This window comes from Antedon bifida, chromosome 6, assembly GCF_963402885.1.
Source record: "Antedon bifida chromosome 6, ecAntBifi1.1, whole genome shotgun sequence".
In the NCBI taxonomy this organism is placed as follows: Eukaryota; Metazoa; Echinodermata; class Crinoidea; order Comatulida; family Antedonidae; genus Antedon; species Antedon bifida.
Window position 1 is genome coordinate 17,009,885 of NC_136231.1, and position 17,438 is coordinate 17,027,322.

At 31.5% G+C, this 17,438-nt stretch overlaps 1 protein-coding gene across 1 annotated transcript; it reads right to left on the minus strand.

Annotated features, from left to right (window-relative positions):
- Positions 1-266: 266 nt before the first annotated feature.
- Positions 267-15,722, minus strand: LOC144845371 (uncharacterized). The gene is made up of 17 exons (XM_078702655.1): positions 15,594-15,722; positions 13,582-13,685; positions 13,303-13,431; positions 12,568-12,834; positions 12,133-12,411; positions 11,658-11,902; positions 10,827-10,979; positions 10,544-10,626; positions 10,126-10,252; positions 7,413-7,520; positions 6,728-6,967; positions 6,446-6,553; positions 5,624-5,902; positions 5,438-5,482; positions 5,273-5,317; positions 4,892-5,010; positions 267-1,853 (listed from the first exon to the last, which is right to left on the minus strand). The coding sequence occupies exons 2-17, from the start codon at positions 13,679-13,681 to the stop codon at positions 1,781-1,783; spliced, it is 2,400 nt and encodes a 799-aa protein (XP_078558781.1). The 5' UTR covers positions 13,682-13,685; positions 15,594-15,722; the 3' UTR covers positions 267-1,780.
- Between the last annotated feature and the right edge of the window lie 1,716 nt (positions 15,723-17,438).

Consider the following 17,438-nt stretch of genomic DNA (forward strand, 5'->3'; position numbering starts at 1 on the left):
CTAATTTGGTCGGGCTTTCAACATAGATGATTAGTTTTTTTTTAAATTATATATTTATAACAATCTCTATAAATAATAACTGTGTTTCTCATCTCTTTGCTATAACATACAGACAACTTTAGAAGAAGAAAAAACCCTTTTAAATTCACTGATAATTCCATGAGCCTCATTGAGATAACTTATCTAAATTCTGTCCAAGTGCTCTTAAATGTTTTTTTTGATTAATGTACAGGTATTTATGAATTAAAACAAAATTATACTCAACATTTAAGCATAAGCAAAGGTTTATTGATTCTTTAAACACAACATATTGAACAGATAGCAACGAGTTATAGATAGGCTTATCTCCATTGGAGATACACATTGCACACGGCACTCATTTGAGTATGAACTCATTGGAGTATGATAGTTGATATTATCGTTGCTAAATGTTTCATTCTAAATACATCACAAACTTAGTACACTGCATATAATATCACAACGTGAGATACGTTTTGTCACTTTCAAATGTTGTTATGTTGTACGTTATGTACGTTATGTTGGTTACGCCTATTTTTTTTCTAATGCTAGATATTGATAAATACATTATCATTACAATATTAAATCCAACACCAACTTGAAGATCGATTACTAAAAAACTTACTCCCTACGACATACCATTTAAGTTCAATGAATAAATTGTTTTTAAGGTATAAGCAAACCCAATTATTAAAAAGTTAATGTTTCCATTAGTGCGGAGTATAGATGACGTTTATAATTAGTGTGGTGCGATATATCATTTTTTTTTTTACTTTTCTGTAGATTTTTCCTTAATTCTTTTTTTTTCCTTTTTCGAATAGTATTCTTTTTCCAAATTGTTTTTTCTTTTTATAATATTCGGACCCAAGCAACATATTATTAGAACATTTATTATTTTATTTGTTTGTTGGTGTTTTATGAAACAGCCAACTGAACAAGTAAACAACAAATAGATCTTCATAACTACGCTACGCATGTGACAAACATTTTATTAGTAATTAGTGTTTTATAACATTAAGAGCAAAATTATCAACAAAATGGTTTCCTTCTTTTGAGTAAAATAACTACGGTGATTAAAAAGTTGTATTGTATTTAAGGTACAGTATAATAATATAAATTTGAAAATGAGTAATGTTAATGACATTTTATCTTTTACGATAAGTTTGTCTAGTATTATATGTTTATATTAACTTTATATTGTCTTATCAGAGTAGAATATCAATGAAGTTTCTATTTGGTAGTAATAACAATAGTTAATTATTATCCCTTCCAAACCGCAACATTTCCATTTACTAGGCCTACTACTCTGAAGATAAACCACAAATTGAGAAGTAAAATAAACTTAAAACTATGTAACAAAATGCAAGTCTAAGTAATAATATCAAAATACATATTTTTTTAAAAACATAAATCACCAGCAATGTTTTATATTGCATCACTTTTGTCTCTTCAACATCTACTTATTTTGATTTTTCATTTTAACATATTTAACGTTTAACATTCTAGTTTAAATCAATAGTACTATTCATCATGCAAACATTAATACATTCATTCAAAAGCCAAACAAATGTTTGAAAACGTGTTGATGACATAATCATACTTGTGTACATACAATACTGTGTGACATATATATTTATATAAATATATATGTCAAATGGCATACTACACTATATAAAATAATATATTAATATAATATTATAGAATATTATTTTATATAGTGATCACAGTACTGGATATTCTATCATCATCTTACCATTTTTAACTAGGTGAAATTGTTAGTACATCTTTCAACATGTCTCTCCAATTCTTGCTTGTCGGCAATAGATCTCTGGCATCTAAAAACAAATAAAAACACAATATTTATATTACAATCAGTGCTTTTAAGCAATTAGTAGACTAGAAAACATGTCCTTCTTACCCGTTTCCTTAGTGTTATAATTTGAAGTGTTCATATATTTCAGATAATCAGCGTTAAATTCCTTTCTAGGCAGAGTTTCAACATTTTTTCTGAAGTTTATTTATGCTCTTTTCTCTACATTTTGGCTCCTTTTCAACAAAAATACACCAGACCTAGTGAAGGTCATCTAGAGTACTGTAGTTCTTTTCTGTTCTTTTCAAAACTATTAGCTGCTTACTTTTCAATTTGTTGAGGTACAATTCATTCAAAGTTTCATAAGGTCTAGGTAAGTCATAAGGCACTAACTTCATCATATTGCAGTATACAGTACTGTACATCCAGTACTGTCTTTCCAGAAGCCATTGTCATGCTCATCATGTTTTTCAATATTCTTTCTAGAAAACGTATACTGCACCTGGAAACATTCTTTCTCAAGGCCCAGTTAATTTCTTCAATAATGTGGTCTGTTTCATCAAAACACATCAGGCACAATACTATCTTAGGAGCCCGAAATTAAGCACTGTACTGAACCTTCAGAGACAGTTCTGTTTTATGCTGAATTTCATAACATGAGCTCTTTGATATTGTTATCTCATTACATGTAGTTTTTCACAAGACATAATTAACTTCTTCATGTCATACATCAAAAATATTTTGTTTTACTTTTTAAGGTCTTCTGAATTTCATACTTTCAAATTCATTTCATTCTTCAAATCACAAAGAATTAAACTTATACACATACTCTTTGATAGCATGATCATCAGAAACACACTGGCTCAATTCTTTCACAATTCTCTTCTTCTCATTTCATACATACATCAGGCAGTGTTCTTGCTCAATATCTAGTTAACCTCTTCAATATTACCTCTTCACTACAGAGAGTTTTTAGTGAGATCTAACTTACCAACTATACTGTATTGTGAGAGCATGTGTTGGGTCAAAATATCGTCAGTAGTGACGTCGCATACAATAAATCAACATGAACTTGAAAACAGACTTATGCTGATGTTCGAGCAACTCCGCATTTTTTTGTTGTTGCCTAGCCATGACGTCATAATCAATAGAAAGCTCCGATGAAGCTGACACTGCATTCAAATCAATACGTGGCAGTGCATCTGCTATGGTATTCTCGCTACCCTTGATGTGACAATTGTCCGTGTTAAACTGTGAGACGTAGTCTAAGTGACGTATCTCTCGCGGTCAATAACAATCTGCGCTGGAACGTAATGCATGCGTTAAAGGTTTATAGTTAACTGCAAGATAGGTAGTTAGTAATTCCCGTCTAAAAGTACTATATCGCCTTTCAACCGGATTTAGACGTCAGGAAAAAAATGCAATTGGATACCAAATATCTGCAACCATTTGTTGCAACACTTCACCTACAGCGCAATTGGACGCATCTACCATCAAACACAAGACTTCAGGATGAGGATGTTCTAGAAAAGTTGATTCGACGAGTGCATACTTGACCTTGTTGAATGATTCAATTTCCGTCAGAGATAGTTCAATCGCCAGCAAGGTTTACCAGCAAGTAAATCAGTTAATGGATGAATCAAATCCGAACATCTAGGTATAAACGAAACGTTTAAAAAGGGCTTGAAGATGCAATTCATGCTCAGCAGTATCCATGCTGGCAATAAGTAAGTCATCAATGTAAGAATAGACGAAAAACCAAAATGTCGCATTAGGCACATCAGCAACATTAAATATCCACCTATACGTACGTCGAAATCCAAAATCAACTGTTAAGGAACGCTCCTCATAAGTAGATATTGTAGATTTGTTTACTGCTTGCAATAAAATGTCAGTTTTTCTTTGCAACTTGTCTGTTATTGATGCAGGTAACACGCTAACCTCCGCTCCAGTGTCAGAGTCCTGAAGTATGATCAGAAATAAAAAATAGACGACTGCCTTCACCAACGCCAGCAGCTGTCGCCGTCTCTAGTCGCTGGCTTGGTCATTTCCCGCCTTCTGTGAGGAGAAAGCGCATGATGCAAAGATGCAATTATATACGAATACTTTGTTTCCTCCGCCGTAATTGATCCTCTAGTAACAAACTGAGCCTCCACTTCGGCCAAAATGGCGGCAATTTTAAACTTACGGCAGCTGCCACAGGTGGTGCCTCATCCATTCTAGCGGCCATTTTGATCGGTGTAGCTTTTCCCGGAGAAGGTTTCGTCATTATTCAATTCATGTATCAAACAACGACAAATCAAAGTAATCTTGCAACAATGACAAAAAGAAATATTTAAATATTCCAAGCACGCTCATTGTATCACGTCGGGGTCACCACTTTAGTGAGATCTAACTTACCCACTATACTGTGTTGTGAGAGACTGTGTTGGGTCCAAATATCGTCAATAGCTTCTTATTTAGCTCCGTAATTATATACACATATATTCTGGTAATAATAATGTTTCTTGTGTACATGTACAGGATACGCAAAGTTTCTTAAGTTAAACAAACAACGGTAGGTATAAAAAATGTACGTCCTGCTTGTTCGATGGTCAGTAGTTGAGAGACAGACCAAGAAAAAAGGTTTGCATGCCGTACATAACACCTGCTAATTGATATGCAAATTGCCTCTACAAGTTCTTGTAACTATCAAATATTAATACTTTTCTATTGGCTCTTTGCATAAACATAGAACAGGCACATTCCTTCACAAAGTTGTGGCCTGTTTGACAAACATACATACATTAGTTACAATTATTCAAATCTTAGTTAAACTCAATATATATCTCTATCAACTACAGTATCATCATTAGATGTTTGCATTATGTACATTCATGCACGACCAATGACTTAACATACACACTCTGAAATAATATTCAAACTCGTATAACCACAAACAAGCATTGATGGTAAGTAACCTAACTTACAAACATTTTCTCAGACCAAACCACACCTGAATGTTACGGTTCAGCACACAGCACAATCGGTCAGTCTTGCAACAAGTGCTGTAAAACAACTTACATTGGACATTCAGAGTCAGCGTTTTTCAACACAGGGCCAGAAGCATCCACACCATCAATTTCAAGATCACCATCAATGAACATATCATTACCACCATAGTTTACACCACGTCTGATCATCTGACAGAAAAAAAACACAAAATAGAGTCAAGATTTGTTTTCATTTAAATGTAAACATAAAACATATACTTAGCTACATACTGTATTAATACAATTTTTTCAGAAATATTATGTTTTTACTAGCGGCATATTTATAAAGCTTTCTTCTAACAAAACAAAAAGTAAAGAGAAGGGGAAAGTCAAGTGAAATATTGCTGCTAATAACCACCAAAGTACTAAAATAAATTATAAACAAAAGTTTTGAGAAAGCATAAACACATACCTTGCCCCGAGGAGGAAGTTCATGAATGTAATAACTTTTGTATCCCTGAAAGAGGAAGCATATTGAAAACTGTCAATATTTATACCTCAATACCTGATAGATTATTTTATTATTAATCGTTAATAGATATGATGGAATATAAAGTAGTGTCAACTCCATACTAACCGGTGGTGGCTGTTTGATTCTTCTGTCACCTTCATAGTAATTCACCTGAATATAAATAATATTAGGATTAGGCTGGTTTAATATTACTAGGTGAATGCAACAAATGGAAAAATCAATCCAATGAAATATTTTATACATTAGAAAGTTAAAAAGCTAAAGTGTAAAAAACACAAAATCAGTAGGCACCTGTTCTTGCAGATCTTTTGCAATTTTCCTCAAATTTTGCAACTCCTCTTTAGCTTCTGCAAGTTGACCGGCGGTGTGCTGACGATCTCTCCGTTCCTGGTTGAAATCCGACTGGAATGCCATATTCTGCTGCTGAAGCAGATCCACTTGTTCTTTCATTCTCTGTGATACATCATCGTCTGCTCCTCTTGGAATCCTCATCTCATCAATTCCAACAGCTGCTGCTGCTCCACGGTGAATTTCAAACTCACGAGGTTGCTGCATGCTTTGTTCAAGTTCCTGTTAATAAACCCCAAACAATTTGATTAAAAGAAAATAGAAAAAAACTCCAACAGCCGCTGCTGCTCCATGGTGAATTTCAAACTCCCGGTGTTGTTGCATGCTTTGTTCAAGTTCCTGTTAATAAACCCCAAACAATTTGATTAAAAGAAAATAGAAAAAAACTCCAACAGCCGCTGCTGCTCCATGGTGAATTTCAAACTCCCGATGTTGTTGCATGCTTTGTTCAAGTTCCAAACCCTAAACAATTTGATTAGAAAATGGTAACAACCAAATTATGCAGATTCTCAAGAAATTTACTGTATCATATATTATAATAATAATAACTGGAGATTATCTTTACGTCCAACAAAGATGTTACTAAAAGCACAAGCTGTTACTCATACACTTCACATAAGAACACAATGTATTTTAGTGTGCATTATTCCTATTATGGTACAGCATTTTGGTAATAAAAAATCCTCAACTTAGACAAGCAAGCAATACTGATGTGTCCCACTCTTATCCATATATTTAAATCATCTGATCTTTCAGAATACCAACCTGATTCAATCTGCTGATTTCCCCTTCATTTTCAGTTTTCTTGCTGAGTAACATGTGAACCCATTTCTCAAGTCTTGCTGATCTGTCTCGATGTTCATCTCGTTCAATCTTTAAAAATAATGTTATTTAATTAAGATAATCAAAACATTTTGTGGAAAAACATTCATATATATATATATTCACTCCTGGCTAGCAATTGTTATGAATACAAATGAAATAATAGCATTTATTTGTTACACTTGTTATGTTGAAGTTGACTCGATGACAAAAGTTAGAGCTTACCTCAATGGCATCAATTCTTGTTTTAGCTTGAGTCAACATCTGATCAAATTCTCTTTGTTTTTTGTCCAGAATTGACTCTTGTTTATTTTCTACTGCCATCCGTTGCATGCTTTCTTGCAGCTTTTGGTCGAGATCTTGCTTGAATTGTTGTTTGACTTCTTCAGCTTTTTTAAGCTTTGCTTCATAACTGGACTTCATTCCAGCATAATGTTGGTCCCACTCATTGTTCACTTTTAGAATCTTACAATTTTATATTTTAATAAATTAATTTCAGGATTTCTACTACTTTATTGTGTCATTACAATCTTTGTGGCTCAAAACCATTTAGAGTGTGATAAATATGTCAGAACGTTAAAATTAAAATAAGGCCTTAAATATTAAAGATTGTTTAATCCAACCATTTTCTTAAAACTAGCAGAATACATTCTTCATAAACCACAGATAGTGCAAAAAAATGTTTTAAACAATTGTTTACTTTTAGAAGGCAATGCATGTTTTAATATTATACAAACTAGATTTATTGTTGTGACATATATAGAAATGCTTTTCATATAGTTCCAAATCCATCAAAACTTAATTTTTAACATAAATGTGCCTGTAAGTATCACCGAGCAATGGGAGTATCGCATATTCCTTTATGGTGCCGTTTTTGTTTTTCTTTATGTTATATTGATATTATTCCTACCTCGTCAACCTGTTTTTTCAATGATGCATTTTCCTTCCTTAGATTCACAATAACAAGGTTGTCTTGTGGTTTGTCGTCTGAAGATGCTCCTTGCTTTGTCTCCACATCCTGTGAAGTATATCATTATTATATTATTTATGATATTAATAATAATTTATGTGTATTAGTCAACTATCTCTTGGGACTAAAAAAAGAAAAATTCTCCCAAAACCAGAAATGTATTCTTTCTTGGATGCAATGCACTGTGATAAGTAATTTGACCAATCATGTGACAGATCATCCGAAACTGTCACTTGTGATTGGTCTCTTGTGTTACGTGTACGTTGTTTCTTTGCGTATGTTGTTTTGTTGAGTCCAAGTGAGAACCAATCTTTATTTAATATAAAGCTTTGAATTTGATTATATTTAACATATTGATATTTGATAATTATTTAATATAGTTTGATCATAATTAATACCATATTAAGATCATTTATTTATTTATTTATTCCGGGATTTTTTTGTTTTTATTATTTTTAACTGAGTACCTGCTTATATGTGCAATATAAATTAAGTATCATTATTATTATAATATTACTTAGCACTTTTTGGCAGTAAACAATACTGGTACTGTGACAAAGACAGGATTTAAAACCAGGACCTTGTCACTGGAAAGCAAAACTACAATACATGCCACTGACAGAACTAATTAAAATAAATCCTTGCTCCATATATTAATTCATTTCATTCAATATTTATTCTTACTAAAAATTTAAAATTTTGTAAATTTAACGATTAATATAAGGTAAATTATATAGACTACTTTTTTTAGGAATCAAATTAGAAGTGAAAATATCTAGATCATTGTCTTTAACCTAGCCTGAACATAAAATATGTTAATTTATGATAATAAAGTGCAAAAATGTATTTATCATGTTTTGACAAAGCCATTTCCTAGAGGATGTACTAACAGTTCTGTACAAGGTTCAAGTGATCTAACTATCAGCGTTGATCTAAATAGAGGAAAAAAAGGAATTTAACAGAAAAGTCCCAAATGTTTTGGCTTCATTTCCTTGTTGATATTAATTATATTTTCTTGTTTACTTAAGCTCTGTCTACACTATCAAAAAGTGTGATGTGCCCAAATATGGTAGTGATATGACATCATCATCTCCATATATGGGCACATCATATTTTTTATCACATAAAGTTTGATAGTGTAGACAGAGCTTAAGTATAACCTGAGATTCAAATTTATAATGGGTTATGTTTTTTCCAAGTTTTAAACTTTGGTTATTTGATTTTCAATCAATAATATAATACAATACTGTTAGAAGATTATATTAGTAATATTAGTATTACTAATATTAGAAGCTAGTAAATTATGTTTGTGGTACACTGTAATTCCTGTAAAGGGAAGTTTCAATAGTTCCTTCCTCTTTAGTAAATATATGATGTAGCGGATATTTTTAGTAGATATAAGAACAAAAACATGCTTTTGTTACATATTGCCTACAGTAAGTACATTGTTTTGGATATTACACTTGAGCTTAGTATAGAATTATAAAGCTCTTTATGTGACAAAAAAATGTGATATGTCCATATGTGGACATGATGATGTCATATCACTACCATATTTAAGCATATCACTACCAGAACCATATTTTGAGACAATTGTCGAACTAGTTTGATATTGTAGACACAGCTTAACAAAGAAAACTCAATCTAGTGAATTTAATTAAAATTTGCATTGAAAGGATGTTCAGTGTAAAGAAATTAATTGAGGAGAAACAAATAAATAATGTACCTAACAAACCATTGGTATGTTTCATTTTCTCTTCTTTATCATAATGAAAAAATAATATTTACACTGCAAACATAATAAATGACATGGTAGATGATTTGGAAAATCACAATTCATTACTTACAGTACTATAAATTTACTTTACATAAATATATTTTGTAGTTAAATTTTACCTACCTGTATTGCAAATAAGTAAAGTTGACCTTTATTATTTATTTATTGATTGCTATTGTTTGTACATCTGATAAGAATTCAGGGGAATTTTACTACTATATATATTACTGAATAGTTCTGTTTGGTTGATATAATCAACATAAATATTATAATTTGATGCAGGAAATAATAGGTGTTTTAAATTTAATGGAATAAAATGTACAGGTGCTTATAAATAGATTTTGCTTTATAATAAATCAACATTTTTTATCTAAAAATACATTTAACTTTTAAGAATCTAACTTTTATCTAAACTAAATCGACCACTTCACGGGCGAATGACCATGTATGAATTGATTGGTATTTTTTTATTCTGTCTCGGATGGCGTGTTGTCACACTTAAATTGTTTTAAACTTTTAAGCAGATTAAGATGGTTGTATTTCAAGAAATAGCCACAATAATAAAAGACAGCCATCATGACTGTACATGTAAAATCTAAAATAGGAACCCTGGGAATGTACACTTCTGTGTATAACACCATTCATTTCTTATGCCGGAAATGTATGTAAACGTATTTCTGAGATCAACACGTTTTACTGATTATTGATTATATGTACAGTGCAAATACATTGTGACTGTAAACACTACTATCTTTTTAATAATATGTCAGGCATACATTTCTATGAAAACCTGAAAGGGGAAACTGCAAATATACTGCAGTGAAAGGTTGACAACACCACATGACATTGGTTGGCAGTAAAATAAACTTCACTTACCAGTTTTTCTTCCTTTCTCAATGCATGTGCATCACCTGTTGTAACAACTTCAAAACTATATAAGTTTTCATCCTCTTTCACTTTCTTCAAATCTTCAAGTTCATTTTTTAGACGTCTTGTTTCCAATCTGAAATTACATTACAAAAAATTAGTAGATATTAACAAACCTGTTTTAAAGTAAATTACTTTGAAATTAGGGAACACATGACAAAATCTTGGTCAAATGAATCACTATACACAGAAACAAAAATATTATTTTAATAATTTCTACTTAATTAGAGCATTACTGTATGCATCAAAGCACAATGTCTGAACGTGATGGAAGTTTGTCTGTAGAATTTGATGAAACACATTATGTCACTAAAATGACTGAGTAATGTTAAAGATGCCAACTTAACCTGTTGCCAGGTAGACTTACCTGAGATCATTGATGGTTTGGTTCTTGTCTTCAAGATCTTCCTTCAATCGCTGGTTTTGTTCAATTGTTGCATGCCTGAGTGTCTAAAGAAAAATATGGTATGTATGTATAATGATGCACAGAAGACACCTTTACAAGAAGATCAAAGATTTGCCATGCCTAACTCAAGAAGAATATAACAGAAGAAATTCATTTTGAGAAGCTTTCTGTGGAGTTTATTTTTGGATAATAAGCATCTTTGGAGGAGAGAAGAAAACACTAACAAGTATTATCTTATGCTTACTTTTAGCTGTTTCAATTGCTTGTCCTGTTCTATGCTTTTTGGTAACATCTTGGCCAATCCATTAGTTAACTCAGAGGTCCCAAACTGTGTTCTGCAAATCTTTTCAATGTCTTTGATTTGCAATGAGAGACTTGTGTCATGTTCTTGCTCACTCTATTAAACACATGGAATAGTACTATGATCTTAATTGCTGTAACATTTTCCACATTTTGTATTAATGTTGTGCTCACTAATTTGTTGGAAATATATGTAATGAAGTATATTGGTTTTTTAAGGAAAGAAAGCATAAAATGAAAAGTACAAGTACGAACAAGGAAAGATACCGCTTAGATATGATCCAAAGGTCAGCAGCGAGATTATGTAAAAATGACTATTCCCGGGAATCAAGTGTTAATCAATGCTACATGATCTTAAATGGCAAAGCCTTGAGACAAGATGTATTATCACGTGGTTAACCATGATGTTTAAAATAAGTCACTCATTGGTGGACATCGATTGGAAAAATTATTTGAAAAAACCTCTGCGTCAACAAAAAAAACCCCATGAACTAACATACCAGCGCCAACAAACAAGAACAACTCTGCTCAAATATAGTTTTTTCCCATGGACAGTGAAACATTGGAATGAATTACCACACAACATATTGGATTCTGTTAAAATTTCTCAATTTAAAAATGGACTTCGGCATAACAGATAACGAAAATATCGCAACCCACAATCAACCCAGTCATAACAACAACTAAAGGTCGGGTCATAAACTCTAGTGTGATGCAGTTTTCCCGCTTTATTGGAGTATAAAGATCCAGATCCAGAAAAAGATTTGCATATTACCATTGAGTTAGTAGAATCCATTCTTTCTTGAACACCAAAGCTTCTCACAGACTCTTGCTTGGTAACATTAGACTCAATAGATTGAATACCAGTAGACTCTGTAGAATGAATACTTGAGTTCTTCAGTGATGGAATTCCTGACATTGTGTCACACTCAGATGATTTAGGCTTTAGATCTGATGTTGTTGATGTCCCCTGATGTTTCATACTCCACTCTTCCACATATTTAGGTCTGAGTTTAGATGCTGTAAACGTAAATATAGCGTATTACTTATGTAGCCATCTATGACAGTTTAATCAAAACTTCCCTTGGTGAATCATTTACAATTATACACAATTTTAGAAGTTTAAAAATTGTTTCGCAAATGCAACTTAAATTAGAAAAGCCTAGTCTAGAACATAAATGGAACAATGGATGGCATTCTGATATTATGATTCTTTGGGATACTAATTCAGATTAACAATGACTGCAAACCTTCAATGATTTTATCTGCTACATCTTCTCTTCCAATGTGTTTCAATGCAGTCGCAAGCAGCTGGATAACATTATCTCCATGCTTCAGAGTATTCAACCAAATGTCAAAGAGTCCATATATCCTCTCTGCTGGTGGTAATTTTGAGTTCACAGCAATCTGTTCTGAAGTTAAACCAAATTGTTCTGCAAGTTCCAGCCATTCATCGTTGCACTCAAAGCTGACAGCATCAACAAACCAGGGCAAATCATAATTTGTTGTTTCATTTCTTTCAAAAAAACCTAAAATATAAAGTCATCAATTTAAATCTTTATAAGGAATACACTGTATCTGCTTTACCCCAACCAATAGTGTTATTGGTTGTCTATGATGTCAGGATATTTTATAATGATTGGATTGTTAAACCTGATCCATCTGTTATTACATTATCTCCATACCTGTTTGAAGCATTTGTGCAAGATCTATACGTCCAGTTCTTTCCAGCACAGACACAAGTTTAGCATGAACATCTGAGGATGGAGTTTGTTTCTGTTTCCACAAGAGAAGAATTTGAAAGATCTGTTCCTTGGCAGATTCGTACTCTTCTTGAACTCTGTCAACATCTTCAGTCTTGATGTCGAGCCGGAAGGCAAGGCTTCTCCAATTGGAGCCAAACTTATCAGCAAGACCCAGTAGAGTTTGATCTGATATTGATGGTTGTCGATCTAAAATGTTAAGTGGTTAAATAATACTTGGTTCACTATTAAGAACAAAATACTGATTTAAGATTTATGGCCACTTTTTTTAACACAAAATGTATCATGTTTGACGGGCTTACCTCAAGAAATCAAATTTAGTGGGTTGGAATACACTTGAACCCCTCTTTTAGGACAATCATATTAAAATGATACTTTTTTGTGACATGAACGGGACAATAAATGTTTAAACACTGCGACCAACGGACACTTACAGTATTAGGGGTTCTACTACATTCATTTTACATATACATTTTTAATTTGATGCAGGCATAAATTTGTAAATAAATCTATCCTGAATACCTAATCAATAATAACCCATTTTATCAAAACTTTATGAATACAAAAGATTAGAATCATTTTAAAGGAATACATAATCTTGAAGAATGATATAATTGACAATTATTAACCATACTACAAAACAATAAATATTCTTACCAATGGTATGCATTGAAATGCTATTACTACATGATTCTGATGATGAAACAGAGGACAACTGCTGAGTCAAAATTCGGATAGTGCCTTTTAGTTTCTCTCCTTCCTTTCTTGACTCCACCAATGCCTCACCTAAAAATATAAAGTAGTAGTTTTTGCGAGTTTAAAAGGTTGTGAAATTGAATTGCCGGTATCTATATAAATGCATTCATGCAAAGCTATAATAAGCCCATTTTGTATTGTTCTTATTATTGCATAGTATCAACAATGGATCTTACTTACTGATGACATGTATTCCTTCGCTGGATCTTTTAAGTTTTTCATTTTCATTCTTCAGTATTCTGTTTTCTGCTAAGACTTCTTGATATGTTAGGTTACTCATAATTCTATTTAATTTATATGAAATTAAACTTTGATCTTATGGTGCATTGCATAACAGGTAACTATAATCATTTTTTAATGGTATAACACAATATTATATACAAAAGTATTTTTGTACTGTGTAATTTGAAATCATCATTTAATGGGTATCTCTGGTCGATAATAATAACATATCAATAAAAAAAAACTCACTTATTTTAAAAGTAACAAAACAATCATTGTGAAATAATCATTATCTAATAAAAAAATAATATTACTAAAACTTAATTTTTAAAAATTATTAATTAGAAATTTTAAAATCACATACTTACAAATAAAAAACAAAGTGAAAGTACAGACATAAGAAATAGCAGGAAGGGGTTAACCCCTCTTGATTTACTACAGGGCGACAAGCATGTGTTCACTCATCATATGATAAAATACCAGAATACTGTCATTGTCACATTTCTATTTTTATTTGTGACATAATTGGTTTAATTTGGTTTTAAGTTAATACCATATCAAAAGAAATATCTAGAAATGTCATGGATTTCATCATCAAAATAGAAATTTGTATTCTATTTGATAACAAAAATTTAAATTCAATGATAAAATAATAATGATTATAAAATAATGAAAAAAAAAACAGACCCCTTTCACAATAATCTAAATACACACAGTTATTGCTTAATATTTCGCAACAGAAAGCCAAAGGATAAGCACTGGTTTGATTGAACTCCTCCAGTAGTAAAAATGGAGGATAAAATTATGTGACAGAACTTTAAATACTGGGACAGTCATAGTTAGAGGTGTTAGGTGTAGGTGTAGGTGTTTGGTTTTAATCATAATATATATATAAACACTGACAATGAATGAGTGTACTGTTGTGCCGGGATTGTATTGTTAATCTAAACAATAATAAATAATAAATTTGACTGTATCCTCTTTATGTTGTTAAGTTTAACTAATGAGTAACTGTAAGTGTAAAGTACAAATAACGGCATAACAGTTGTAGATTAGTTTGTATCTATTAAATAATATAAATAATTGTACAGTTTTATTGAGACAGTATCAAAATTTAGGTTTAATTTAAAAAAATTTTAATAAATCACCAATCATTTAATTTTTTCAAATTTCAATCAAGTACATTTTTTTTCTGAGTTCTAGAAAATCCTTGAAAATGACTAATGGAGAAAGCATGTTACGAAATTTAATCTCCAGGATATCTGTTATGTTAGGATACTAGGGCAACAACCTTTGAATCCTGCTGCAATATCTATACAAACAATTGAAATATTAAAGTTTATAGGGTACTTCCAGGTTTAATGTTCTAGTTATTATGAAATAAACAAAAAATATAGTGTGTGATCATGTGAACTTTATTGTTTCTCTTTGACATCAATGGCACAGTGCCACACTCATAAAGATGTGTACAAGCTCAGGATCACAATTACAAGAAAGTTACAACAATAAACAAATTAAATCAACTTTGGAAGACAATATAAAAAATACTAAAATATATGCTAAAAAGTACTAATATTTATTTCATGGAATGTATATTAAGATATTGAATTGAACAAAAAAATTGCATTTACGTAAATCATTGTGTGTTTTGTATGTTTCAATTCAATACAGCTGACTTTTTATTGGATGTTTAGTCATAAAATTAAAAAGCCGTTATGCTATTCCGCCAAAATAACTTAAATGGAAAATCCCCGCCGTCACTATATCAGGCCTATTATTAATACAAATGAGTGCTTTGTTTGTGCAGGTTTGTGTAGGTTACACGTAGGTGTTACTGTTAGACAGCTGTGCGTTGGGAAGGCAAACACGTTATTCTCGCTTTATTTTCATTTATTTTAATATTTTATCTAACATTTTAGTTACTTTAAAGTTTAAAAGACACAGTAGCGTTTAATTTAGTATTTACTTACCATCTTTATATGTCGTTTTTCCACAAATTTTGTACGTGAATAGTCACAGAATGAGGCTTGTCGTCATGAACTGGTAAAATGAAGAGAGGGGATTCCCCCTGAGAAAGCTTCTCTATTGGTCAAATGGATCAGGTGCCGTTTTCGGCCGCCTTGACTTGTATGGACTATACCATTATAAAAAGATGGAAAAATAGGGGTGCCCCATTTATTAATTTAGTGTGCTAATGTGTTAAAATACTGCTGCTTTTATTCTTTTGTTTAGCGCATTATGTTTCAGCAACAAAGGGAAAACAACTACGCCCTGCACGCTGCAGAATTAATTGCAGTTTCGAGTTAATACACAGTATATTATTATGGCTCTTTATTTCTATATATTTTTAGGTATCCTTCTTTAAAGATGTATTGTCCCTTTGACTAATTCCAAAAAAATAAAAAATTAAAGATTTCGAAAAAAGGTGGGTCATTTTGAAGTATCATAATAGTTATTAACAATCACCACAAATTTTTCGAAAAAAAAATAATTTAACTGTAATACAGACGTTTTTTGTTAAAAAAATAACTTTGACTTCCAGTCAAAGTTTTCAATCAAAACATATCCCATAATGAAACGCGCTTGTTTGGCTACTCTGTATGCATAATCATAAAACTTCCTCACGATCTGTGTGAAAATACCTTCTTAACCGTGACGAGTTGTAAACAATCCTAATTTAGCATATGCATAATGCGTACTCATGGTTTGAAATCTTTGCTTACTTTCGCTCGTGACGATTTTCCAGATGAAATGTAATCAAACTAATTTACGTGTTAATTACGTAAACTTGTTGTTTTTGGCTCGAATTTTCGACTTAAAGTGAAAAACTTTGATATTACTTTGATATGGCCACTTTAAATTTAGAATATTTTGACCTTCATTTTTTTGTGTTTCAAGGGACAATACATCTTTAATAATAATATGGATATTAGGTGGATTCCTTAATTTTTACGGATTTATAGATGCTTTTTGCTTTTGGATGTTTTTGTTTTGTTTTGGCGTCCCTGACACAAGCTTTTGGTTTTTTGGTGACGCCACCATTTTGGAAATAAATGTTGATTTTGATTGATTGATATAGAAAGTATATAAAGAAATTAGTTTTTATTCCAGAAATAAAAAATATAATTTATCTAACGATAACACAGTAGCACATTCAATATAGATGGCAGTAGTACATTTAATAGGATCTATCACATACTGATTATTGGTAATCAGTAAAACAAATAAACATTATAATTATGTCAATGATGAATCTGTACCATTTTGTTCCCAGCAAACACAGAACGTTGTTTAAGCACGTAATCGAAACGTTTGAAATTGCGTGTTTTTAGGTTTGGTCTTTCTAAAACGTTTTTAAACGTTTCTGTGTAGAAATACATGTTCTAATTGAACAACGTATATACTGTCAGACCAATGTTTTCAAAAATCAATCCTTATTTCTTTTTTATAATGTCAATGAATCTTCAATTATGCTCGTCTACCGCGGATGCCAGGTATTTTGGTTCATCCATGTTGTTGGGATTTATCCCTTACAAATAAAAAATATGATTTATTTACAACGTACAAAACACATCGGCCCCTCTTATAAGAACTTTCTATTCCACATATACGATTACGAATGATTTTTTTCTTGGTGTAAAGGAAGATAAGAAATTACAGTACTGTAGTTCGTTTACCATTTTGTTAAAAATGTAAATTAATTGCAAGTAAGGTGATGGTAAATCAAGTGAAGAGGCATTTGCCAACATTCTTGTTGAAAATAAGCACTTTCTTATCAGTGGGGGGATAGTTCAAATTACACTTACTTATATGTA